The 27,990-nt window shown below is 41.9% G+C and overlaps 2 protein-coding genes across 2 annotated transcripts in view; one reads left to right on the top strand and one right to left on the bottom strand.

Moving 5' to 3' along the window:
• Positions 1-27,990, bottom strand: part of APBB1IP (amyloid beta precursor protein binding family B member 1 interacting protein) — a 164,806-nt gene that overhangs the window by 22,271 nt on the left and 114,545 nt on the right. The window contains exons 9-10 of the mRNA XM_075587619.1: positions 22,873-23,016; positions 7,353-7,463 (exon numbers count right to left, since the gene is read on the bottom strand). Of these exons, the coding sequence (XP_075443734.1) occupies positions 7,353-7,463; positions 22,873-23,016 (255 nt within the window). The remainder of the gene's footprint in view (positions 1-7,352; positions 7,464-22,872; positions 23,017-27,990) is intronic.
• LOC142488856 (uncharacterized) lies at positions 11,789-22,795 on the top strand. The gene is made up of 4 exons (XM_075589194.1): positions 11,789-11,862; positions 12,226-12,960; positions 22,166-22,276; positions 22,761-22,795. Exons 1-4 carry the CDS (start codon positions 11,814-11,816, stop codon positions 22,793-22,795), a joined length of 930 nt encoding a protein of 309 aa, XP_075445309.1. The 5' UTR covers positions 11,789-11,813.

The following is a 27,990-nucleotide window of genomic DNA, read 5'->3' as shown; positions in this document are numbered from 1 at the left end:
AATCTCTCTGCCCTTTGTGCTAGCAGCGCCAGGCGTCTAACAGACCAAATTCTTTCATTAGCAATCTAAAATGTCTTTGCTACACTGTAAGTCATTACAGAGTGTGAATGCCCTGGGTGTGTGGACTTGTCCAGATCTGGGTCTGGGACAATATTAAAATTGCCTCCTATAGCTGTTCTTGATTATCCCCCATTGATTCCAATGTTTCCTTTAAAAAAAAAATCAATTTGTCCTTCATTAGGTGCATATATATTCACTAATATAATATGTTGGCCTGAGAGAAGACCGTGGACTACCAATGACCTTCTTCCTTGGTCTCCTGTGTCTGAAACAGGATGCCCTGTCTTATCAGGATCGCGACCCCCCTTTTCTTACCAGTGAAAGACAAATAGAATAGGATAGGATATGTCCTGCTAAAAGTGTTGTTTGGGGTTCTTGGGAGTCGAAATGTGTCTCTTGTAGGAAAACAATATCCACGTTCAGCTTTCTAAATTCTTTTAATGCCAGTATACACTTACTATTACTATTAAAGCTGCAGTTCAGTCTTTTTTTTCTAATTTCTTTTTTTACTTCAATATTTTCATGTCAGCAATCTCTAATTACCTAAAGAACTGTATAGCTGCAGGTCAATTCGTTCTCCATGTATTGATCTGCAAAATTTGGTGACATCATTAGTGAAGGGATCTGTTTTTTTTCTGCTTCTGTCTCTCAGTGGAAGCTCATGAATATTCATGAGCACTCCTGCACGGACATGTGCTAGAGGGAGGGCAGGGCTGACAAAGGGGTGTGCCAGGGCTTGTGACAGGACATGAAGGGGCAGTGCCTTAGCAAATGGTTGTTAAAATAGAATACAAGAAAATTTGTCTTTCAAAGTTGTTTTTTTAAAAACAGAAAATGCTAAAAGTATTTTTTCTTACTACAGAACTGATTTATTTAAAAAAAACACACATGCAGGATATTGACTGAACTGCAGCTTTAAGGCCTTTGACATTCAGGGATACTAACTTCAATGGTGTTTGACTAGTCATTTCCTATGTCGTATCGCTCTCTCTCATCTGAAAGTTGTGTATAAAATGCTTTAACGGTTGCAATGGTTGTAGAAAACAAAAAGGGGAGAAAAGCAAACAAATGGGACTTTCCCCCTCTGAGAACTTGGAGAAAAAACAAAAATTAAACTACTGCACCGACACACTTTATTCGAGCAAATACCCAGTATGTACCTGTCAGATACCTGGAATGCGCCGCTCCTCACCTCTGACAAGCCCCGTTGCGTTTGCCTTCCCAGCCTGGGTTCATGCCTGGCTGACGGGCGGCTGATCTGTTAAATGATAATGATTAGGATTTAATAGGCTGCAATGCTTCGCGTGTCTACCAGATGGCATAAATTCATGAATTGTAATGCAGTATATATATATATACTGTGCAGTATTGCAGCCAGCGGGAATAAAGTGCTTCAATCCCTGCCTGGAAAATACCTCAATGCACTCGGGCAGAAAACAGTCACAAACCTCAATACACCCGGGTATACCCGAATTCGTGGGACTAGCCGAGCTCGAATAAAGTGTGTCGCCAGTGTATAAGATAAGATGAGTGGAACCTGCCACTCATCCCAAATTTGCGACCAGACCCTATGTGGCCTGGAGGGCATGTAGCCCTACTGGTGACGACCTGATGCCAGGCATGTAGAGCGTCCACCCATCCAGCACATCTCGCCTCTATCTGCTCTACCTCACCCGACCGCGCCCTCACCACAGTTTGATTAGAATATATATAAATTTTTTTACATTTCTAAAAGAAAACACATCAATTCCTATCACCCATGAGGCGAATAAACATATAAAACTTTTCATGTTGATATATACTTAAAGGGATAGACTTCTCGACTAAAATTATAAAGATATAAAAATATCAAGCCCCGGATTCACATTTTATCTTTACATATTCAATGTCTTTTAGCATTAAAAATTTTCTGAGTAGTAAATTGCTCTTGGTTTCTTGTTGAGGCTTAATGTCCTTTGTATCTGTAGCCAGGGTCCCTCCGGTCCCCCGGTCTCCCGGTTCCTTTCCCCCTTGCGTGTGTGCTGCTGCGGGGGCGAGCGCGTCGCCAGGGGCTCCCGGCGACATCAGTGGCAAGGCGTCGCCATCTTCATTCTGTCCGCACGTGCGCGGAAGCTCGCACATGCGCAGATGTGATGCGGCGGACATTACAGGGAGTGAAAAGTGGCAGAAGCAGCGCTCCATAGTCAGGGACAATCTCCAGTTCGCACATGCGCAGTTAGCTGCGGTGGCCATTACAGTTCGTGCACACGGTCCTAATGTTAAAGAGGTCCTGAGTGGACTACAATTCCCAGCAGCCTCTGGGGACTGCCCTTTCACCCAGATCACATGTAGCCAGACAACCAATAGGGCTTGCAGCTTCTCCTGCTGGGGAAAGATACATTGTTGCGCACAGACCATGCGAGTCAGTTGGTGCTGATATAAGGTAGGGGAAGGTGTGTGTAGGGAGCAGTGCTCCTACACTAGGCCAGGTTACCCCCTAGGCCCCAGCTAGGCCCAACTCCCCTTAAGTTTGTGGCTGCTCTAGGGAAGGCCTCTTAGGTAGGGACTTTGCCCTGTTTGCAGTCAGCTTAGTCAGGGACACAGCTGCAGTGTTGCGTGCTCTGAGCAAAGAAGGGTCAGTGTGCAGGGAAACATTCTCTGCAGAGCAGAGACTGTCTGAGCGGTGAGCTCGCTCAGAAGGAGACCATCCACCAGGACAAGGACGCCAGTGCTGAGGCTTCGGCGCTGGACACAGACGGGTCCTCTTCCATTGTTCTGCGGTACCCAAGGGCAGGAGCACCGGGCAGGTATTATCCAAATCACTAATTACACCACCTATACACTTCATCTTAGTGGGCAGCGCTGTCCCACACGTGGGTGGGGTTGTGGGACTCTTGGGAGTTTTGTGTAAAAGGACTTTGGGAATACTGTGTGAGCTTAAGGCCCTGCGAGGCAGAGGATAGTTGTGCTTAGTAGTGTTACAGGGTGACACTGAGGGTTATTGTTGATGTCATATTGTTGATGTATGTGTATTGTGTTATATTCTATTCTGCATATAGTAAACTGTTATACTTATACTCTTGTGTATGTGGTTATTATATGTGGGTCCTGTGTAGGGGACATTCTACACTACTAGAATCCTACACAGGTGGAGGTGCTGAATGTAATATTATTCCAGAGGATTCACCCCAGGTTTCCATCAGCGGAGGCTCAAGCCTCCTGTGAGCCTGACAGGTATATTCCACCACACCTGGTAACATATAGGTTCCCCTTCACATGCACTCTATAAGCGATTGAAGGGGGGGGGGGGGAGGAATATGCATTATATATCTATAACCAAGCAAAAAGAAACAGCTCTTCTAAATTTTTGGGCCTGTAACGCTTGCTCTGCCCACAAGCAAGACAGGACCCCGGTACTGAGGTGGGGAAGTAGTAAACCACGCACCCACAGCAGTGTAAGCGTGCCTGTCAGGCAGATTATGAAACGTAGTCGGGTCTGGGTTGGAGAGAGTGGGTTAGTTGATACTTGCCAAGATCTTGGAATGGAGAAGTCAGAATAGTTAAAGTCCATTAGCCGTGGTCTGGATTGGAGAGGTTAGAATCGTGGAAGTCCGTATTGCCGTGGTCTGGATTGGAGATATTCGCAGAGTCGAGGGTAAGCCGGGCTCAATATCCAGAGGGGTTCCAAAGTAAAGCCGGGTCAGTACTCGAAGAGTTAAATTGCAAAAGAACACAGGACAAGGAGAAAGCCGCAACAGACGCAGTAGCTAAAGGCTACAACAAGTTATGCTCAGCAAGGTAGGAAAGGAACTGCAGGGTATTTGTAGCACACAGGAACCAGTAGCAAGGGAGGCGGAGCGGAGCCGCGGCCTCTGCGGAGGCAAGGATTGGCTGTAGGAACATGTGGGCTAAACGAGTACTTGCCACACAGCTGGGGAGCGGTGCATGTCGTCACGTGTTCACGCTGCGCGTGAGAAGCACCGTGCGTCCGAGGGGGCAGAGCTAAGCTCCGTGGCACTCTAGAAGAGCTGTGCATGCGCGCGCGCTCTGTAAGCAGAGCGGGGGTGCGCACACGTGCTGGTGCCAGAGCAGAGGTCTGAGAGATGACAGGTAAGGAGGGAACACGTCGCAAAAGACGTGTTCCCCGATTCCTTACAGGGCCAAAGCTCTCTCACCCATCACCGTAAGCCTTACTCCGTGTAATCACCGGTTTCGTCCGACGATCAGCTTTAGCCAACCGGCACTCGCAAAACAGACCGCCGACTCCAAACCGTATATCAAGCAGACCCTGTAGTAAATTGGGAAAAATATAGATGGAGACTGGAAGGGGAGCGGAGAAAACAAAAAAGAAAAAACAAATATAGCTGCGCATCACGGACTCATTCCCCGAGTTGCCATTGGTTGCCGAGTCGTCAATCAAGGAGATGGTCACAGACTCGCCGAGAGACTCTCAAAACCACCATTAGTCTTGAATCTTTTATCTCTGGGCAACCGCACCCTCAGCTGATTGATTGTTGTCCGTATTATCTTCACGGAGTCTTCGGTGCTGCCCCGAACCTTCGCTGGGAGTCAGATCCAGAGCCGATAGGAAAGACACCCATTCCTCGGGATAACGAAGGGAGACCTGTTTGTCTCTGTGGTTTCCCACCAAATGGAATGGAAAGCCCCACTGGTAATGAATAACCTTTTCCTGAAGCACCGCCGTCGCTGGGCGCAGTCCTCTCCTCCTCTCAATTGTCATCCTGGACAGATCCTGAAAGATCTGTATGGAGCTGTTTTCAAATTCAATTGAGCCGCTGTTTCTGCAGCCTTTTATAATCCTTTCTTTGGTTGCGTATTGTTGGAGTCTTAGGACTACGTCTCTGCTTCTTTTGGGGTCGTCGAATCTCGGTCCAAGGGCTCTGTGAGCTCTGTCCATCAGGAGATCTCCATCTTGCAACTGGGGGTCAATTGACGTGAACAGTCTCTTAAGGTTTGGCTGGAGGGCTTCTGTGGAGACCGAATCAGGGATATGCTGGATTAGCAAATTCTGCCTTCCCTCCCTGTTCTCCAAGTCGTCCACACCGTCCCTCATGGCTCTTATCTCTTCACTGAGACGCAGGACCTCATCGTCCGTATTTGCCTGATTTTGTAGGGTGATGTCCATTTTATGTTCAAGCTCCGTAGTTCGTTTAGCCAGTAAAGAAACTTACACTTTAAATTCCTTTACTGCTCTATCCAGAGTTGACTGAAAACTTGCTTGCATCTCTTTTAACATGTTCTGGAGGTCCCGATTAGTGATTACTGTATTTCCCTCAGACATGGACTGTTCACTATCAGAAGCTGCTCCCCCCTCTGCCCCCTCAGTTGCTGTAGCCCTCTCAGACTGTTTTTTCTTAGGCTAGCTTTACTGTTGGGGATATACCCCTCCGAACATCTTGTCTCTCTCCCTTGTTGTTTTCAGTGTGTGCATGCTCCCATGCACACTGCTCAGCGGCTCCATTTTCCCCCTTCTTCTTCTCTGAAGGTGGTTGTTGCCCACGCCTGAAACGGGATAAATCCGGGGTCACCGGCTTCGGCACCTTTTTAGATGTCATCCCTGTATGCTCCCCCGACCCGTCGGACATCCCGCGGTGTTAACCGAGGCGGCGATCGGGCGCGTATATGTTATTATTCGGCGGGGTGCACGGAGCTTCCTTAGCTTGCGTGCACCCACATTGACATTGCGTGCTCGCCCCCGGGTCTTTACAATTTAGTGGTAGCAAAGTCAATGTCTGAATGAAATTGCAAATCTGTCATTTAATGACACACTAAATCACATCGAACATACAAGGTTAAAAAACAACTGACGTACAAATGTGTAACAAATGCTCATTTACTATACCTACTTTTAGAAACACCAAGCATAGATTAGGGCCAGAGAGACTTTCATTACAAACCACAATTATTACCCACTCCTATATTTTAAGAATAAAAACAAGTCTACATAAAACAGTGGCGTTGGAATCATTCTTGATAGTTTATATAATCCAAAAAACAGGAATAAATTCGAAAGATGCAAAATGGTGGAAGGTAAGAGCCAATTGTCCCAACTACTGTAGTTTCTCTATTTCCTGTATGTAAAAAGCAGAAGACAGATATCCCCAAGGAAAAGTAGTACACTACAGTACTTACAAACTTCTTGTAGTAAAATCCATAGCAGGTTTATTGGGACAAACAGCAGACACAGAATACAATGTTTCAGCTCCTATCTTTCTAGACCACTGAAGAAATATCCGTATAGGACCTGAACCGTTGTATTCTGTGTCTGCTATTTGTCCCAATAAACCTGCTATGGATTTTACTACAAGAAGTTAGTAAGTACTGTACTACTTTTGCTTGGGGATATCTGTTTTCTGCTTCGTACACGCGACTTGTGTTGGCTGCACACACAGTCCTTTTCCCCCCTTTTGTCTTAGAGCCTTATTCAATATATGCCAAAGTGACAGTCTGAGATGTTTGTAGACGAAAATTACCACTGAAGGCTTTGAGGATTTGCAGCCGAAAATGGCCCAAATGGCCACCTCAGTATATATAGAATTAGGCCCTTAGACTTTAGTCCCTCTCTTACTCGTGGCGGATGCCTTGGAGCTCATGAACTCTAAAAACACAACACATTGGGGCAAATGCCATCAATTCCATCAAATTGCATAGTGTGGCAATTTTCCAGTGTGATTTATTAAAGGCTCTGCTATCATTTGTGCACCAAATTCTGTGCTCACCATACCACTGCACAACCAGCTTTTTATGACCAAAATAAGGTGTGTTTTTTGCACAGACAGTGGCCCGGAACCGATGCAAAAATGAACAACAATTCATGGTAGATGCTGGGCAGGCGTTTTGCTTGTTGAGTACGAGATTGGATATTTTTTCCCCCGCCAGCTATTAGATGAAGTGTCAGTTCATTTTGAAACCTTAATTTAATTCTGCGGTGCATTGCATATCATGCATTGTTCCATTCCTTCCATTGAGTAATGCAATTATGTAATGTTTCACGTTTTGTAGCACTATTGAAATTACATTGAAGATAATACTAAAAATGTTCAACCAGCACATGACAAAAGAAAACAACTACATACAAACGAAAAAAGTATGTAATCAAGATACTGGTTACTCATGGTAAAAGATAGACCAATTCTCTATGATAATAAAATAACCTGAAAAATTAAGGTTTTAAAATTAGCAGACCCACCCGCACCCCCATAATCGAATCAACAATGCATTAAAAAAAATGCCATTGATTGTAGGCTTTTGATTTCTCTAATAACTTGGTAAGGATAATGCTACAAACATACCTTCAGCACAAAGCAGTGATCACTGGGAGCTTTGTATTTCACCTTATACTGAGTTCCGTAATACACATTGACATTATCAAACTGTATGAAGCAGGCCAAGTCCCGAGATATCTGCAAAACAAAAGTACAGTATACTTCGTCTGCTCATAAACATTAAGAGGAACAAAAATGATATTCTAAAAAGTGTATGCTTTTTTATTTCAGACTTTGCTGTGGTATGTTTGGAGATAATAGGCAATAAAACCTTTGTTGGTTAAGTGATGGGTTTAAATGGGAGTTTTCAAGCACACTCCGGTGCTACCCTGGTCCTAGAAGCTCACAATCTAAAAATATAAATCAGCCAATGAAAGTATTGTTTTTCCACCCAGCATTTCTTGGCTTCTGAGATAACGGGGAAGTGTTTTTGTACGGAGGTGCACAGGTTATATCAGATAAAAGCCGTTAACAGAGCTTCGCAAATGACAAATGTGTATTCTATGGGATTGTTTACCTGTCTATTATAGGGGTGGGCAACTGCAATCCTCAAGGGCCATCAACAGGTCAGGTTTTCAGAATATCCCTGCTTCAGTCAAAGACTGAGCCACCTGTGCTGAAGCAGGGATATCCTAAAAACCTGACCTGTTGGTGACCCTTGAGGGCTGGTGTTGCCCACCCCTGTTCAAGCATGTGGCCTATGGTATAACAGGTAAATGACCTTGAAATATGTTACTGAGGCATGAAAACTAAATGCAGTGACCACCTGCTGGGGATCATTGTAATTCATGTGGCTGCTTGCTATTTTTGTGTGAAATTACAGCAATTTTAGGAAAACCAGATCTTCGTTTTTGCTTTTCTGTGTAAAATTGACTTTCCCTCAGGACACATGAATGCATTTAGTTATAAACATTGATTTCTGTCTGTTTTAAATGACAGAGAAAGTTTAGATTGCCTATTATGCGGTACCTTTTATTCTTAACTGCTATTCTAAATGGCTTTCTTTTTGTTCTTGAGAGGTTGCTATGGCAACCTCGAGATAACGGGTACCTATAAACTGTTTGAATGCGGCTGTTTCACGCTGCATCACTTCCCGCAATTTATATTATTTCATGTAGGACAAAGAATTGAAGTATCTAAATAACACACACTTGCATATCTTTTCACCAATCGATATGCAATTTAAAGAATTATCCCTCGCTGATTTAATGCACAAATGAAACAGGAATATATGGCCAGAGAAGACACAAAACCATACATCTTGTTGTTATTGTTCCAGAGACTGCGGGCCTCATGCAGTAAGCGACGATTATGTGAAATCGGCAAGCTTATCGATTAGTCATGTTATTGGCGTTTTTCCCTCTCCGTATGCAGTAAGTGCCGAATACATTCAAAATCAACCCGAAAACAAATCCGCCCACTCTCACGATGATGAGCCGATCACACACAGGTGTATCGGCGTGCGTGGCGGGGTGCTGTTAGGTTGCACAATCACAAATCTTGCTGAATCAGGCGAAACAAGCATGTTTTTGATTGCGCGCCATATTTAAAGGCAACGTGTACTGCTAATCATTCTCTGTGTTGTTGGGAGTGAGAGAGAGAGAGAGACGCACAGAGCTGGACGATTGAACATTTGCATATTGACTGAGAGACTTGTTGTGTATTGGGTGAGCTTTGTCCTTTGTTGTTTTGTTTACATCTTTGTCTTGTTTTATATGTGGAAGTGGGTCGTGTGATTGCCTGTACATTTATTGTCTGTTTTTTGTGAGTGCTGGAAGTATGCCCGCAAAGCGTGGGAAGAGTGATGCTGGTGGGAGTGGGAGTGCTACTCGTGGGAGTACGCGTCGGAGTGAACGTTCTGTTCAGGGGAGTGATGTTGCTGGTGCACCGAGTGGTGTTGCTGGGAGTGGGAGTGCTGTTGTTGGGAGTGGGAGTGCTGGTGCTGCGAGTGGTGTTGCTGGGAGTGGGAGTGCTGTTGTTGGGAGTGGGAGTGCTGTTGTTGGGAGTGGGAGTGCTGGTGCTGGGAGTGGGAGTGCTGTTGCTGTGAGTGGGAGTGCTGGTGCTGGGAGTGCTGGTGCTAGGAGTGTGAGTGCTGGTGCTAGGAGTGTGAGTGCTGGTGCTAGGAGTGTGAGTGCTGGTGCTAGGAGTGGGAGTGCTGGTGCTGGGAGTGCTGCTGGTGGCGCAGTTGCTGATGGGGTGTCTGGTGGTGGCGTGCTTGCTGGTGGCCAGCTTTTGGAGGCTCTTCCATTGGAAGAAGGAGAGTCCAGTCAGCACCAGCCAAGCTCTGACCCTAAACCTGCTCGGAAAAAACGTGTGGAGAAGCCACGTAATCCTCGCTTCAATGACCAGGAAAATAGGGCTCTTGTCACTGGCATTCTGGAGCACTATGACAGTATATATGGACATTTAGTAGGTAAGTGTAACTTTACATTTATTATTCAAATACATGTGATCCTAGGTCATCTGAGTTTTGTTCATATGCAAATATGGGTACACAATATCTTTCTATGTTCATTAGTGTGGAAACACAGCTTTTTATCATGCCTTACAAGGACAAATAAACACAGGCGGTCAATTTGCCAGAACTGCATACAATATGAATGCAACCTTGCTTACATGTATAGGTTTAGTAGTGAATGCTCATGTGCTGCACATATTACACATAAAACAGCATGTTTGCTATCACTTGGAACAGCTAGCAGTGTAGGAAACTGGTGCTTATATTATTATTCATTTACCTCATATCTTTTATATGTTTTTCAAGGGCGGACAAGTGCAGCAAGCAAAAAAGAAATGTGGGACACAATAGTCATTGGTGTCAATGCCTGTGGGAATAGTGTCAGGGACAAGTATCATTGTCGGAAAAGATTTGATGATATTAGGTCCAAATTGAAAAAGAAAATACAAGACCAACGCGTGCATGCTACTGGCACTGGAGGTGGGCCCACACCACAACGTCTCATATTGACTCCATTGGAGGAGCTGCTTCGGCCAAAATTACTTACCGTCGTCGTGGAAGGCTTGGCTGGTGACCGTGACATTGGAATTTATCCGTCACAATTTCCAGCAGGTGATAAATATTACTGTACTAGGCGTGTCGTTGCTTACAGTTATTTTGCATATTTACACTGCTTTTTATACTGTCTTCACAATATAAGCATACCTGCATCTATATATGTATATGTCTGATTCTGTATATATATATCTCAAAATAGACATATATGTAGTAGTCCTACTAAAAGCAGTAACTAATATAGCACGTGCCATTGCGTGCTCATTTACATGTGAATTCCCAAAATGCATAGCTGCAGTGGAAGCAATTGATGGTGGGCGAAGATGGGGAACAACAGGGTAGTACACGTGTAACACATGTTCATGAGAAATTATTAGTAGCTACAGGTACAGAACAGAAATATGTATCATATTATTGTGTATTTTATTGATTTTACTCCGACAAACATGACATTACTGCCTATTTTAAGCATGCATCAAAGAAATTGCATGTAACGGCCTACAAACATCACTGGCACTAACACATCTATAGTTGCTTATGAAAAGGTCCATTTTTGCTTTATGTCATATACAGACAGCATAATGAGGCACACGTATCATATGTTATGTCATTGTTTTCATAACTTAAACACTGCAGATGACTACTTAGCTCATCTACCATTGTGTTAAAGCAGCTGCAATTAATATCTCATCACAGCATACACTTCAACAGAGGGGGTGGGGTTCAGCACACACACTAATTACAGCCTCATTTCACGGTCAACTTAGTTCACACCATTTGCACCTGTTTCAAGTCATTGAAAGGTGTGGCTGATTAGGCTTTTTGGGGAAGGGAATACCTTTCTTACAACCTGAATAGCACAACTGAAGTTAATCACACTCATTGGAAAGCTTAACTCTAGCTACTAAATGCCCCAACAACTCATTACTTATCAAAGCGTACGTCACACATTAGTTCACTCATATCTATAGTTGAACTACTATGAAAGACACATTATCACACACTGCATGTGTTGTCTTGTTGAGTCACAGCCACATTCAGGTGTGCCACATCTTCGATTAATGTACCACACATATCCTCTACCAAAAACAACACTTTTTGCAATATGACCACCTTCATGATAACCATTGTGAATGGTCATCTCATGATAGTTATGTACATTATGATACTGATATCACTACACAACATATGATTTTTATGTACTCATTTAATCTATTTATCCTCACGCATTACTGCAGAAACATAGTATGTTGTATGTTAGGGAACTCAAAAATTCTAAGTACACAGGCATGTACAGTGTTATTACAACTATTTATGTTCACTTTCACACACATTTTCGGTTAAGGAACTGATGTTGTTAGTTAATCATAAATACAGAACATACAATAAGTGTTTGTTCAATATTTACACATGTAAATGTAAAACTTATGTTATTGTTATATATAGTTGCCCCTGGAGGACATGTGTCACCTGAGATGGAACAAGTGTCTTCACCTGGGTCAGCCAGCTCAACACTACTAGAAGGTGAGTGTATCATTTGCTGGCCATATAATATGTGCTCTTCTATATGTTATGTTGTCATGTGCATTATTTGTTTTGCACATCTTCTTTAAATAGGATTACTTAGTGTCAGTGAAAATTAAGTGTAAGGCAACATGTATTGTGTTAGTGATGTTAATTATCATGTAGGACTTCTGAGTTTAGAGCAACTTTTCATTCATTCATATTTCATACTGAGTCCAAACATTATTCGTAAGTCAAGGTAGTTTTTAATGAGGTTATAAAACGTATGCTAACATGTTAGGTGTTACTTAGGACACAGTACAATTACATAGTAACACAGCATACATTAACATGCCATTTAATAATGTGTACATTTCTTTTTAGAACATCATGGTGATGAGGATGATGAGTATGATGAGGATGACGCCACAGAAGAGACTGAAATACAATCATGTGACCATGAAGAGGTGCCAATAGAAACTGTTGTACCGCCAAATCGTCCATCAACTTCCACATACGATGCAATTGTAGCTTCAGAGGGAAAAATAGTGGACGCAGAAAATCGTCGCCATTCAGACATGATGACAGTGCTGGAAAGGATGATTGGACTGCAGGAAGAAACAGTATCACAATTGGCACATCTCCACAGAGTCTTCATTGAAGTGCCTAAACAGTTGCAAAAAATCAACACCTCATTCGAAGCATTAGTTGTTCAGCAAACACAAGCTAATTACTGGAGAATGACTAATGTACCACAATTCAACACCTCCCAGCCAGGATCTGTTCATGCAGGTCAGTTTTCACCACATTCATCTGAGATTCATTCACCAGGCCCAAATGTTACCGGTCAAGTAGCAGACATTGCTGTGCAGGTTCCTGATGACATCCTACCGCTGCCATCTCTACAAATTCAGCAGCAGACACCTACAAAGGAGGCGACAAAAACAAAACAAGACACACATGAAACAGACCAACCATCACTTGTGCAGTGTCTACCAACTTGCTCACATGTGTCACTGGGCACAAGCCCTGTCCGTGAACAGTCACTACCCAAAAGCCCTGTAGGTGAGTCGCTGCCCAAAAGCCCTGTAGGTGAATCACTGCCCACAAGCCCTGTAGGTGAGTCACTGGCCACAAGCCCTGTAGGTGAATCACTGCCCACAAGCCCTGTAGGTGAATCACTGCCCACAAGCCCTGTAGGTGAGTCACTGGCCACAAGCCCTGTAGGTGAATCACTGCCCACAAGCCCTGTAGGTGAGTCACTGGCCACAAGCCCTGTAGGTGAGTCACTGGCCACAAGCCCCGTAGGTGAACAGTCACTGGCCACAAGCCCTGCCCGTGAAGTGCCAGAGGCCACTCAAAGTGGCTCTGTTGTGCCTAAAGTTGGTGGCAAAAGAAAAAGGAAAATTCAAGAGACAACAAGCAGGCCTGTTACTCGCTCGCAAAAGGAACAAAAAAAATAAATGTTATAATTCAGAAAATATGTGTTTGGCCTTGTTTTGTTGACTTCAGATTATCTAATTACTATTGTATGTATGCTGAAGACTGTGTTGTTTCCAAACTTTCAACTATGTTCTTGTACACGTGAAGTTTTGGAAATGTTAACACTCATAATTAATTGTGTTATAAATATTTATGTTGTAATCGTCTGTTCAGTAATGGTCCACCAGGAGCCAGTTGCTAAGTTTAGAGAAGCTGCCATTGACTTTGCAGCAAAACATTGCATTTGGGTGTGTTAATTGATGTAAGAATTGCATATGCATATTAGTCACATGCAATTATTAAAACACCTAAGTAAGTGCAAACATCTTTCTTGTACGTGTACAGCAGGATTATGTGTAAATTATTACTTACCTTTGCCTTGCTTGGCCATTGTAATTTTGTCCTTTAATCAGTTGTGTGTTCGTTTCTATAACATCTCAGAATGTATAATAATATATATACACACACACACACACACACTGAGTGAGTGTGAGTGTGAGTGTGAGTGTGTGAGTGTGTATATATATATATATATATGTGTATATATATATATGTGTGTATATATGTGTATATATATGTATATATGTGTATATATGTGTATATATGTGTATATATGTGTGTATATATATATATATATATATATATATATATATATATATATATATATAGTACTATATAAACTGGTATACACAAACTAATACACTTCATGCTTCCTTGTGAAAGCACACTATTTTAATAATACAGGCCTAATGTTTGAGAAATATCCTAAGTATGAGACTCTAACAGTATTGTGCTTAAACAAATGTTTATTACTTAATTCAATCATGTTTCTCACCATTTAAATAGGTTTCATACAAGGTATACTTAATGCCATCAATGTTGTGTGTACTCCTGCAATATAAAAAAAAAAAAAAAATATTATATATAAATATATATATATTTTTATAAGAGATATATTTATATATATATATATATATATATATATATATATATATATATATATATATATATATATATATATATATACACACGTATTTAAACTCATGCAGACAGGGAGTTAACCAGACTTTCACATACACACAGAAATGTAAGCGGGGAAAAAACATTTCTTTTTGCAGGTGTGTTTTTACTGATATGCCTGGCTAAGAAATATTTTCACACACTGGTCTTTGTTACTTTTCAAAAAAACACTATGTGAACGCATTCACAGTCTAGGGATGTTTTTCACAAACGAGATAAAAGAAGGAGAAATGTTTCTCCCACAGTCCCATATCACGAACCACAACTGTTAACCCAATTAGACAACCAAATCCAATTGGCGTTTGAAATAAGGAGTCAAAGTAGTTACTTTTGTTGACCTTGACAAGGAAAAACAGGAGTTTGTTAGCCATTCAGCACATTCATTTTGATGAGCAAATAACACAGACCTGCACACAGCTTTTGTGCTACTCAGACATGGCTGATGAATTCGTTAACAATATTAATCCCCTTTTAGGGTATAAGTACATGATCTGTGAAGCCATCTTGAACAGTCGCGGACAGAAAGCAAGCACACGCCAAATCGATGATTTCATTCGAGCAAAATATCCTTATTACCAAGACCGTAAGCATGCACGGAATTTTAATTCCTCAATAAGATTCACTTTATCAAGTAATGACTTTTTTGAACGTGACCAGGATAAGCTACAACACACCTATGGTTTCTGGAAGATTGCCCCGGAAAAACAATTTATCCTGAAAGACGGCACTTATATTGTCGTGAAAGGCATATTTATTCCTAATGGCAATAGCAATGTATCCGCTACTACTGATCCGTTTGAATCGATACGTGCTGCAATATCTGCAGCCTCCATTCCTGAAACCCACATTGTACAAGAACAAAAGTACTATGATTATGTACCAAGCCTTTCAGCTGAAATTGCATTGGAATGGGAACCGGAAGAAATGAACCTACCTCCCGACCAATTATTTGAAGAAAGCAGTGGCGATTCCTATGAGCGCATCCTGGAGGAGATATGTGCCATACTGGATTCAGCGGTTGGGTTAAGCGTGGATGAAAATGGCTTGCATTTCTGGAGCGACCAGTTGCAGCCAGGCGAAGAGTTAATTCTAGAAGAATGGTAAATATAACAATCGTTATGCGTTGACTCTGCGTTTAAATTTTTTTTTTTTTTGTAACCACCATTTTCACTTTCAATGCGTGGATACAGCGTAACATTGCAGACTGCATAACATGTAGCGATCACAAACAAATTGTTTCCTAATACAATATAGTAGGACCTGAAAGAGTAGTACACATTGCTGACGGAATAAATATACGTACTTTCCTATCCCTTTAAACATATTAGCAACATTTTACCATTACTCTAACACATACCTGTTTTGTTATCATGCAACATCTACAACATTGAAAACCGGGTCCACCACGTATGACGTGGGACCCTTGTCATGGGCCAAGGCGTCCTTAAAAAGGATTAGTGATGTAAGTCCCGCCCCCAAGCGACGTGCGCGCCTCAAAGCCTATTGGCTGTCATGTTTTGTTATAGTAACGGTAACTGCAGTGTGTGATGCGTGCGGCTCAGTGTTTGTAGGCGTACCCTGGGCGTTAGCCGAATGTTAATTGAGTGGGAGGAGTGTTAGCGTGCGTTTCACGCTGGCTTAACATGACGTCACACGTATTGCATTTGCGCATTGTGTTATCGGCCGTGCTTTCTGTTCAAACACGTCTGTTTAAAAAGAATACAGATGTACTCGTTTAGAACGAATGTAGTTTCGTCTTCATTGTATTTGAAATAAAGATGTTATGTTTACTGGTATTTTCAACATGTATTGAACGCACAACGTACGCTTTGTTTTGCGCATGCGCTAACAGTTAGTGGAGCCAAGCGTGAAGTGCGTGCGCACACAAAGATGTGCGCGCACATCTTTCAGTATACAGGCAACGTTCACTTCTTATACATAGTTATGCCTGCTACAAATTTAAAGAAACATTACATACTGATGAACAGTTTTACTTCTAACATATAAGTGACTGACGTGTGTATGTACACAATCATATAGAGCTGCGTAACGCGTTGTCACGGATGCATATCTAGTAAGGTGCCATCTTTGACCATCATGTGTTTGCTGTATTTCAGAGATGTCGGGGAAGATACAATCGGATCAATGTATGATTTCAGAAGAGTCTACCTTTATATGAGATGATTGTGAGGAGGAGCCACCGACTACTATACTACATATGGAACTAATTTTATATTGCTTGCAGCGCTTATTAACAAACAATTAAAAATGTGATACCCTTATGCCTATATTGCATAAGCACTTAATTAACATAATGATGTTGCAAAAGAGTGCCTCATGAATTTTTCTTGAGTGTTCTTTAATGACTACTAACATTTTATGACATGGTGTGTTTTATATATAACAACCATTCCCACTCTGCTAACACATTTGTGTATTCTAATATGTAATGGAACGTATGACTGTCGAAACTATGTAACAATAATAATAATAATATGAGCATGTTCATGTATAGGGCTGCTAGTTGTACGCAGCGATTTACAGACACATGTTTCAGCCTGAGGTCCCTGGCCCGTGGAACGTACAAATGTTTTTTTGCCGCATGAGGCACAGGGAGATAAAGTGACTTGGCAAAGGTCACAAGGAGCCCACACCGGGAATTGAACCAGACTCCCCTGCTTCAAACTATCAGTGCCAGTGTGTGTCTTTACTCAGTGAGCCACTCCTTCTCCCAATGTAAAGGACACTTACAACCAAGTAGCCATTTATTTTTAAAATCTCTTGTTACATGGGTATGTAGATAAAATGGTTTGGGACTGTAGCAAATAATGTTACTGGCCAGATGTTATGGTCCCCTCCAATGCATGATGTTCTGAATATGACATCACCATCATGTTATGAAGTACGTTTCTGTGTATATTTCATTAACCTAACTAACTATAGTTTACTGTGTTTATTAATCGTTTAGAAATACATAGTATAGTCAATATGATGATATAAGCTACCATAATAAAGCTGGTGTTATCATTTGTCGGTGTTATACATGGATCCTACACCAATTGATAGAGACACAAACAGTTGTCTTAAAAAGTGTGTCTATGCTAGTGATGAATGTGCTCCCGTAAGTAAACAAATAAGTACAGTTATCCCCTTTTCTCCAACCACCTCTATATTACATTAATGGAAATTATAAGGAAACATACATAAAATGTGATGAAATGTGAGTAATCATTTTGTAATACAATGCACATGAAAGCTCAAGAGTAGCTAAATGCATATACATGATACAGAAAGTACATATATGTAACATTTGTGTTTAAACCAATATGTTGGGTTTTTAGTTCCAATAATTATAGGAAGATTGAGGTAGCCACATCTTATGAGAGATGTCAGCAAATATACATACCATGATCAGTCATACTGGAGATATACCTATAATGCAAAGGAACAATATATAAATTGCAAACATTGACATGCCATCTTCAGTACCGTAAACAACACAGCAAAGTGTGTATTTGGTGTTAAATGTACAACACCATGTATATTTCATGACATTCAAAATGTAAATCAGCCTGGTGTACACATCATATGGATGTACATGTTACACTGCACCAATAACATTGTATGTAAGCATACTAGAAGCATGAATGATTATGGGCATAATATGTGTTTTGTCTTAGCATAAGGAATAACACAATGCTACAATATTATTGCTTTGTTACCCAAGTTGTATTCACATACACACAACTAAAGTACAATTGAAGAGGGATTATATAACCTGTGCAACAATAACATACCGGTGCCACATCCCTTTGTGCACACAGCAGAGAAAAGAAAGGTGTGCAACCCATATTCATCTGTGTCCTAACAGAAGGTTATATAAAGAAACATTATTGTTAATATAACATAATTAAACTATAAAAGTAGTACTAGGAACATATGAGTTTGTACTTACAAGAAAAAAATGAATTGATGAGATTCTGTCGTGTCTGGCCACCACTGGCTGTTTGTTCATTTTCAGCAGCTACATGGGTGGGATGCTCGTCTACCAAAGCCTCAGCTAGGTCTGACTGTACATTGTGCCTGAGTGCAACATTGTGCAAAATGCAACAGGCAAGGATAATATCAGACACTTTTTGAGGCTTGTATAGAAGAGCCCCACCAGTTCTGTCCAGACACCTAAACCTGGTCTTGAGTAGGCCAAATGTCCTCTCTATAACAGATCTTGTAGATATATGGGCTGCATTGTACCTGTCCTCTGCTTCAGTTTGAGGGTTTAGCACCGGAGTCAAGAGCCACGGCCTAATTCCGTATCCTGAGTCACCTATAATGAATGGAGCACACATAAGCTGACATTAGTGATCAAATTGTACAATGCCAACATTCCTAAATCAACATGTGTTTTGTGTTAGAACATGTAAATATGTACTCACCCAGCAGCCAACCAGGTTCAAAATGTCCCTCTTCGAACGCATGGAAGACTGAAGAGTTCCTCAGGATAGAGGAATCGTGACTGGAACCAGGGAACTTGGGTACCACATGCATTATCCTCATCGTCGCATCACATACCACCTGTACATTGAGTGAATGGTAGTGCTTCCGATTGCGGTACACATGCTCACTCTGACTAGGTGCAATCAAAGCAACATGTGTGCAATCGATTGCACCCAGCACAGATGGTATCCCTGCTATATTATAAAAGCCAGTCCTGACTTCCAGCCACTCTGTCGCCTCTGTAGGAAAATGAATATAATTCCTAGCGCGTCTATTGAGTGCATAGAGAAACTGGGTCAAGGCCCGCGAGAATGTAGATTGCGAGACCCCGCCCACTATGCCCACAGTTGTCTGGTATGACGCGGAAGCAAGATAATGTAATGAGCACAGCATTTTAACAAGCCCAGGGACTGCACGACCTCTGGCTGTGAAAAAATCTAAATCCCCCCTTATCTCCTCATAAAGAGCTAAGATTGCTGCTGAACTCAAACGATAGCGACTTACAATCTCCTCCTCACTCATCCCATCTAACAGGGTTCTCTCCCTGTACAGACGCGGACGAGGCACAAGTTGTCTCCTCTGTCTTCTCCTCTGATCTCCTGTCCCTCTACCTGTCCCTCGGCCTGTCCCTCTCCCTGTCCCTGTCGTATCCGCGTCACTGTCACTGTCCCTCGGTGTGTCCCTACCTTGCCCTATATGATTCTCTTGATCATCAAGCATGTCATAGAAAAGAATGTTCCTGCGTCTCCTAAACATTCGCAACATTTTGAAATGAGTAGCTGTGAATGAGCAGGTAATGTGCGTCCTTTAAATAGGTATGTGATGATGTCAGGTGACATAGTAAAATGCAAGGTGTTACATTAACATAATAAAGTACTTCTGTGGCAAGCTGTGTGCACTTGTTGTTCTAAGTATTTGTTGTGTGTATTCTGCAGGGAATGATGATATTTGGCAATGATGTGACGTGAAGCTTTGTACAAAGATTGCTTGCAAATAAATAGTTGCATGTGCAATGCATGTAACACTTGTGAACGCAAGAGTCAGTCATGTAATGAGACAAAAAGGCTGAGATTGACGTGGGAAAAGTTTTGTGTAACATGTGTAATTATCCATGTTATTGTGACATGTTGGCAACAATGAATAGTCGTGTGCATATGCATGCATTTGTGTAAGGAGGATAGTTGGTATAGAATGAGTTTACAAGGTGTCCCAATGATGAATTACTGTACATGTGTGTATAAGTTAGGTTGAAGTGCTTGTAATGCAACGGTTACAATGTAAACATGCAATGTGATTGAGCGTCCAATAAGTGACGTCATGAAAATAGGGAGGACCCAAAAGTATATGTAAACATGAGAATACAGATGTACATGAACGTTTAAAGATGCGTGTCACATTACAAGCATTGTGTAATGTAAAGGAAGATGAATATACTGTGTATGTGTGACATGTGTGACATGTGTGACATCATGTAAATAATTGTCGCCGAGTTGAGTAAAATGTGTGATATGATGTGAGGTTCTCCTTTAAGAGTGTAGTATAGTATTTTCCCTTGCCACATCATCACATGATGAGTAATGTGACCCGCAAATGCTGCAAACATGTAAAAGTCGAATGTTATGCAAATAAGACACATCAGCTGTGACACAATGCAGGGAATGCCCCCACACTGTAATGCAAATCCCCCTTGTATTGTGAGCAATGAAACGTAAACAGTACTATACTGTTATACGTCCCCGCTCCATTGACTTCCATTGATGTACAGAAGATGTTTTTTTTCTAAGTGCCGTTCCGGCAGCCTTAGCGATCGTTCTCCCGTCCAAAATGCCAACTTTAGTTGGCGGGAGAAATCGGCCATAACATCTCAATTTCGTAGTGCCGATCAGCCCCGATAAGCTGTTTTTTTTTGTTGAATCCAGCCGATTTAAAAAAGTGGCGATCAGTGTCGAAAACAGGCTTATCGGCAGGCGACTGGCCATAACCAAATTATCGGCTCCGAAACCTGGCGATATGAAGCACTTATCGGCGCTTACTGAATCTCAAACCCAATTTTGGCTATAACATGGCCATATTTCCCTTATCAACGCTTACTGCATGAGGCCCTGCATTTGCATTCTCCGTTGTGGCTCCTTCCAGCGACAGAAACCCATAAGTAGAGTAATAGCACAAACACCCATCACATTTACTGATCACATTGTGGGCACTTTACACCCTCACGGTTTCGTTTTTATATTCCATGGGGAGGTGGACAAAGATAATGCTAATATGGCAAGAAGTGTCACTGCAATGGTAGTTAATACATTGTTTACTGTGTATAATCCCACTTCTCATCATATTTAATAGGATCGGAGGTACCCTGCAACGTCTGGGTTTCCATACATTCATGAGTTAATGTTGCCTTTGCTTCACTGGAATATTTATGTCAGGGATCCTATATCCAGGCTCCTGTTTTATGTATTATATGTTTCACTGGCACCATAGATGTTGTTAAGCAGATAATCCTTATAAAACAGTACGTGGCATGAGAGGATCGGTCAGTCTAATTACATTTGAGCGACAACACAAAAAACGACGACATATTTGATCCCATTTCCCGTGCGTTCGTTGAGTAGAACTGGTCTCTATTTCTTTTTTATTGTTGCAAAATGGTCATTAGGAATTAGGTTACACAGTGGGATTGCTTTCCAGCCTCCACAAGTATCACCAATATGAAGGAATTGATACTACGACTCTAAATCAGGAGTGCTCTACTTCAGTCCTCAAGCCCCTCCAACAGGTCAGGTTTTCAGGACATCCTTGCTTCAGCACAGGTGGCTCAATCAGTGGCTCAATCAGTGGCTCAGTCAAAGAATGAGCCTCTGATTAAGCCACCTGTGCTGAATCAGGGACTGATTGAGCCACCTGTGCTGAAGTAAGGACTGATTGAGCCACCCATGCTGATGTAACGACTGATTGAGCCACCTGTGCTGAATCAGGAACTGATTGAGCCACCTGTGCTGAATCAGGGACTAATTGAGCTACCTGTGCTGAATCAGGGACTGATTGAGCCACCTATCCTGAATCAGAGACTGATTGAGCCACCTGTGCTGAATCAGGGACTGATTGAGCCACCTGTGCTGAATCAGAGACTGAGCCACCTGTGCTGAATCAGAGACTGATTCAGCCACCTGTGCTGAATCAAGGACTGATTGTGCTGAATCAGGGACTGATTGAGCCACCTGTGCTGAAGCAGGGATATCCTGAAAACCTGATCTGTTGGGGGGCTTGAGGACTGCAGTTGAGCACTCCTGTTCTAAATGATGGTTGCTTTTCACCTCTTTATAACCAGCAGAAATTGGGAAGGAGAACAAGTGCTCAGTAGAAGAGAATGTCAGACAGAGGGGAACAACAATTGTGGAAATTGTGAAACAGCTTGATGCTGTTTTAAGTCACGTTGGAGGTAATTCAATATACAGCATTGTCAAGTCAATGTTTTTTGTTTTTTTTTCCTTCTGATCGCTGTGAGATTGGGACTTTGGGCAATAATAAATTACCCACTTTGGGCTCAGTCAATATTTAGTTGACCGAAAGATTACTCATTCAAAATCAGTATCAACTGAAAGTGCTGACATTGTGTGAGCACATATACATATTACAACTCGGAGTATCTGGCCAAATAACAATCAGCTCATTGTTCACAGTGTAGGGGAGTTGTTTTTGTGATTAGTTTTCTACACATTGCAAATTCTATGAAGTTAGCAATCTTTCCACTGGGAAATGCATGTAATGAAGTTACATTTATCAGGAGAATGTCAAGGTTCCCAATTTAAAGTGTTTTGGTTAAAATAAACCTAATACTCTTATGTCTGCAAACAAAACACAAGGAGAACCAAATGGATTTATAATACTAAGTCCTAATATTTACACAAGTGTTGCAATCAAAGGAGAGAACTCTCAGGTGTTCCAGACGTTCTGTTAAGAATCCACCTGGGGAGTTCTTTTCTTTCACTTTCATGAATTGCTTTATTCCTGAACGGTTTCCTCTGGTTTACTGACCTTGGTCTTTCCTTTGGGTACGTAATAAATTCCAGAAGCCCGCATAAGAAAGTATCGCTTTTTCCAGGACTTCTTGCCGTCTTCTCGCAGATAAAGGGCTCCTTCAAGCTCTGGCACAACGACAGACGCTCCACAGAAACTTTGCTGTATGTCAAGAATGGCAGGAACACGTGTTATCTCTTACAGCAGTTCAAGTTTATGAAAACAATTTTTTTAATGTATCTGCAGTATGTACATGTCATGATATAAGAGAATCTGAATAGAAAATACATGTAATATAAACCTTTTTTTTTTTTAAACCATTGAATAAATAATATGAAATCCAATGGCAGGGAATATGTTTGGTATATGAGTGCATTAGCATAACGTGCTAACAAGGCATATAGAAAAAATAGCACACACAATAATTCTATGCCTTCTTCTCAAGGATTCATTTTGATTATAGTGTGTGCCATTTACGTTTCAGTTATAGCTGTGATCATTACTAGAAATGCATCTTCTGCCACTTACCCTGTAATATTTATTGTTCGTTGATATATATTTGTATATTAAATATGTGGTGCACTGCTACTGTATTGACTTTGACGAAATAATATTATTGAAATGAAGATATTATTGAAATGAAGATATTATTGAAATGGACTGGTGGGGGTCTCTGGAGAAGGATTGAAAGTGATGTTCAGTTTCCATTTGGTAAAATCTAATTGTATTCAGTATCCATTTTGTGAGTAAGAATGTGTCTGGTGTAAATGGAAGATTTTGCTCCTAAGTTGATTTACGACTGTGCCTAAAGTAACGCCCACATTCTTGTGATAGTGAGTACCAGGTACCTATTCATAGCTGTTTTGAGGCCAGTTTTAACCAGGTTTAATGAGCTGTAAGATGATTGGTTTAAGAATTAAGGAGTGGTTAGTATAATCTGCCTAGTAACAGTTTTAGACAAAGGAACCAAAAATGTATAAAGGTTGCTGCCTGGACACTCCCTGGCAGAGAGAGTCTTGTAGACTTTTGAATGAGTATGATCATACTGTACAATAAACTACTTATTATCAACTGAACCCCGTTTGTCAATTTGGAACATTGACAACTTGAAACTTAAATATATGACTATTTGCATTTTATCCTTGTATCCATTCCATAAAATAATCCTATAATGTGTTGCACAGTTAATCCCATTAAAGTTTCTTTTAAGACCAGAGCCTCCAACACCCTAAAAATAATGGAGCTGTCCAGCAACTATCATTGTTATTCTTATATTCTGATTGTTCTTTTATGTAGCGTATAGCGTATCATGGAAACTACTCTTACAATCTATGTGTCAAAGTACACACAAGTAAATGTTAGTAAATGGTATTCTCTGCCCTGAGGAGAATACAATATTAGCGACATGGGCCGGGAGTGGTCAAAGCGCAATGCGGGATATCGCGCCCGATCTGACGGTAATTGCCATTCAAGTCAATGTCAGTTACTGTCAGATCTGGTGTGATATCCCGCATGATGCTTTGATGACTGCCGACCATTGTGGGAGCCACAAGGAGTTGACCATTCATTAGAGGTGACACTGTGTGATAGACCAGGGGAGCTCAACTCCAGTCCTCAAGACCCCTGCACAGATCAGGTTTTCAGGATATCCCAGCTTCAGCGCAGGTGGCTTCATCAGAGGCTCAGTCAGAGCCATCAGTGCTGAAGCAGGGATTGATTGAGCCACCTGTGCTGAAGCAAGGACTGATTGAGCCATCTGTGCTGAAGCAGGGATATCCTGCAAACCTGACCTGTTGGGGGTAAGGGGGTGAGCTTGAGGACAGGAGTTGAACACCCCTGTCATAGACATGGCAAATAAATGATTGATGTTGGTTCGCTAATAATTATAAGTGTTTTTTCCAGTCTGCTGAATGCCTTCCTGGAAAAGATAAGTTGCCAGTCACAAGCTGAGGATGAAAAAAGAGGAATCTTGTAAAAAAGAGAAAATCAGATGAGAGATCCCAGAAATAGTGAGCAACAGAGAAACACGGTAAAACAGAACGTTGTGAGCTAGGTAAAATAATAGGTGAGCAGAGGTGCCATTAGATAAGAGCTATTGAGTGGCAGAAACATATGGGAATTACTGTATAAGAGGTGGTAATAAATCAAACCTGATTCCTGAACAGTGCGTAGTGACAGACTGGATGGTCATGCCATCGACATGACAAGGCTTCAGTTAAACTTCATATAGTGTACACGAGCCTATTAATTAAACTGCGATAAGGGCATTCCTGGACAAAATCTATCTTCAGTCCGATTTGCATCTTGCTATATTCATTAAACACTTTTTTTTTTTAAAGAGTCCAAACTGTGTAAAATCTGATATTTTTGATGTGATTTTGTGCAATTTCAGGCGATATGCATTTGCAAATTGTGAATTCAAATGAGGTAAACTCCAAAAATGACACATTCAAAGGCTATAAATTAAGCTGCAAGATTACATATCGCCTGGAACGTCCTGGGCCAGTGTCTGCCACGATAGAGCTACGCGGGTCTGTGCTTCTGAATTGGACCCCCCCGCACTGATAATCCTTTGGTGTCGCGACCACATGACCCCATGTCGCAGCTTCACCAAATACACTGCTATGGTACATCTATAGCAGATGTTATTACCCCCTCCCTAACTATCTTCAGAAGGCAACTCCAAACTCATCTCTTCTCCATCACATTCCATGATCCCCCATTAACCTCCTTAACCACCCTCCCCAATGCCCATGATCTCTCCTACCCTCACCCTTTCCTAAACCTTCCTAAAGCCTCACCAAAACCCTCCAAAGTCACCCACGTCATATATCCAATTGACACCACTGTCAGGCCCATCACCATGCCACCAACCAGATTAAATCCAGAGACCTTACCCGAACCCCTTTCCACCAACCAACCAAGCAAGCTCTTAAATGCTCCCAACCCATAGCCGGGTCCATAATGGTCCCTCCCCTGCCCACCAACCAAACAAGTTTACTAACTAATGTACAGTGCTCTGGATAAGGGCGCTATATAAATGTTGTTATAAATAACTAAATAAACTACCCCACTGTTAACTCAAAATCATGGACCCAAAAAAATCCATAGAACTGGACCAAGTAAACGTTAAGACAGTTCAAGAGTGGCCCGTTCCTACTGACGTTTAAGGAATCCAACGTTTCATTGGCTTTACACATTTCTATAAACATTTTATGCCTATCCTGACAAGCCAGGTCCTGGGGTACCTGAAAGTTGCACTGTGAGGAGGGGGCTACTGTTAAGCCTGGCAGGACTTGAACTTGTGATCTCTGGCAGCAAGCCGGATCAGCACCTGGATAGTTCCACTACCTCAGATTACCTTTGAGCTATAGTTCGTACTGCTGCAGCTTTACTTAGCTGATCCAGATCAGCCTCACTAACACTAACTTGCTTCCTATTTAAGGCCAGCCCCTTCCTCCTGTAATTTGCTGGATCAACTAGTTTGTTTGGGTGCTGTTACTCTTTATATCCGGCTACTAGTGACCTGTGACTAGTACTACCTGCCTGCCCTGACTTGTGCCTGTCTGACCCTGCACTTTCTCGATACACCTGTCTCTGTATTACCAGGTCTGCCTAGCTCCAGCCACTGTGATCCACCACTCTGCATAGAGCCTACAGCGATGGGCCTGTCGCAGTGTTAGTGTAACGCAATAACACCTGCCACAGCTGTACAGATATGCGTAAGATATCAAAATAGTGAAGCCAAAAGAGCTAATGAAATCATCTGCAGAGTTTACAAAAGAAGGGAGGAGAGTTCACAAAACAAAGAGAGGAACACACCATCATAGAGAGGAACTAATGCTTATGAGGAGTAATTAGTAAAAGAAAAATTGAAGGAATTATGGTAAAATAATATCATGGAAAAGGTTTTCCCACAAGAAATCCAGTTGAAAGGATCCATGAAGACATGAGAATTGAGAAACTGAAGAATGTGAGTGCATTACAGGCATTCAAGCAGTTTTTAAGAAAATGTTAGGAGATGCACAAGGCAAACGTTGAGATAAGTATGGTCAAATGGTTTCTTTTAGAACTTGTGTTACCGGATCATGTTTCAAGGCATAAGCAAAAAAGCCAGAAGAAATAGATAAACTGAACCATTGGTGAAACAATTCCTACACTCCTGTAATGGAAATATACCTTGATAGAGAGCTGGCTGGGGAGCGCGAAATATGTGCGCACCTGTTTGTCCATGAGGCTTCAATTAAACGACGATTTTTTACGGGGCCGCCGAGAGATTTTTACCTGGTTCTGTGCTCTGTTTCTACACCGCGATTTTCTGGATTCAACCCACGGACTGCCCGCCGGGACTGGCAAGGCTTCAAGGAGGGCTTTCGTTCAAGCACGGGAGCACCGGTAATTGTATCATTGATATACTTTTCTAGGTGTGCAGCATTCACTTCATATGTCAGGGCTTCAAGGAGGACAGCAGGCACGCACAGAGGAGATAAGGTACTGGCATTGGATCGACATATTCATTATACAGTCCTTGATATTGCCTCAGAAGTACCATTTTTCAGCACTACAGCCATTATTGTGAGTACTGCTGGATGTCTCACTAGGCGAAACATATATTATGTGCTTAAGTTTATAGTCACCACTACCTCAGGAGCCTATCTAACCCCATTGAATGGCACCCCAGTGGTAATCATTATGCTGCATCATTTGCTTAGGAGGGTCTAACCAGCTGAGCACCATTCCCTCTTTCTGGACTTTACTTTACTGAAATGGAAATACAGCTGAATTAGAGGGTATTATCTACAGTGGGTTCTAGTCAGACACTCACACAAAGAAAAATACACTGGCGACACACTTTATTCGAGCTCGGCTAGTCCCACGAATTCGGGTATACCCGGGTGTATTGAGGTTTGTGACTGTTTTCTGCCCGAGTGCATTGAGTTATTTTCCGGCAGGGATTGAAGCATTTTATTCCCGCTGGCTGCAATACTGCACAGTACATATATATATACTGCATTACAATTCATGAATTTATGCCATCTGGTAGACACGCGAAACATTGCAGCCTATTAAATCCTAATCATTATCATTTAACAGATCAGCCGCCCATCAGCCAGGCATGAACCCAGGCTGGGAAGG

Source organism: Ascaphus truei, chromosome 2, assembly GCF_040206685.1.
Source record: "Ascaphus truei isolate aAscTru1 chromosome 2, aAscTru1.hap1, whole genome shotgun sequence".
In the NCBI taxonomy this organism is placed as follows: Eukaryota; Metazoa; Chordata; class Amphibia; order Anura; family Ascaphidae; genus Ascaphus; species Ascaphus truei.
This window is presented reverse-complemented; position numbering and strand designations above follow the sequence as displayed.

Coding starts and splice junctions, on each gene's coding strand:
- LOC142488856 (XM_075589194.1), top strand. CDS start 11,814: ATGGAACAAGTGTCTTCACCTGGGTCAGCCAGCTCAACACTACTAGAA. Junction 11,863..12,225: donor CAGCTCAACACTACTAGAAG/GTGAGTGTATCA, acceptor ATTTCTTTTTAG/AACATCATGGTGATGAGGAT. Junction 12,961..22,165: donor ACTGCCCACAAGCCCTGTAG/GTGAGTCACTGG, acceptor CTTTATAACCAG/CAGAAATTGGGAAGGAGAAC.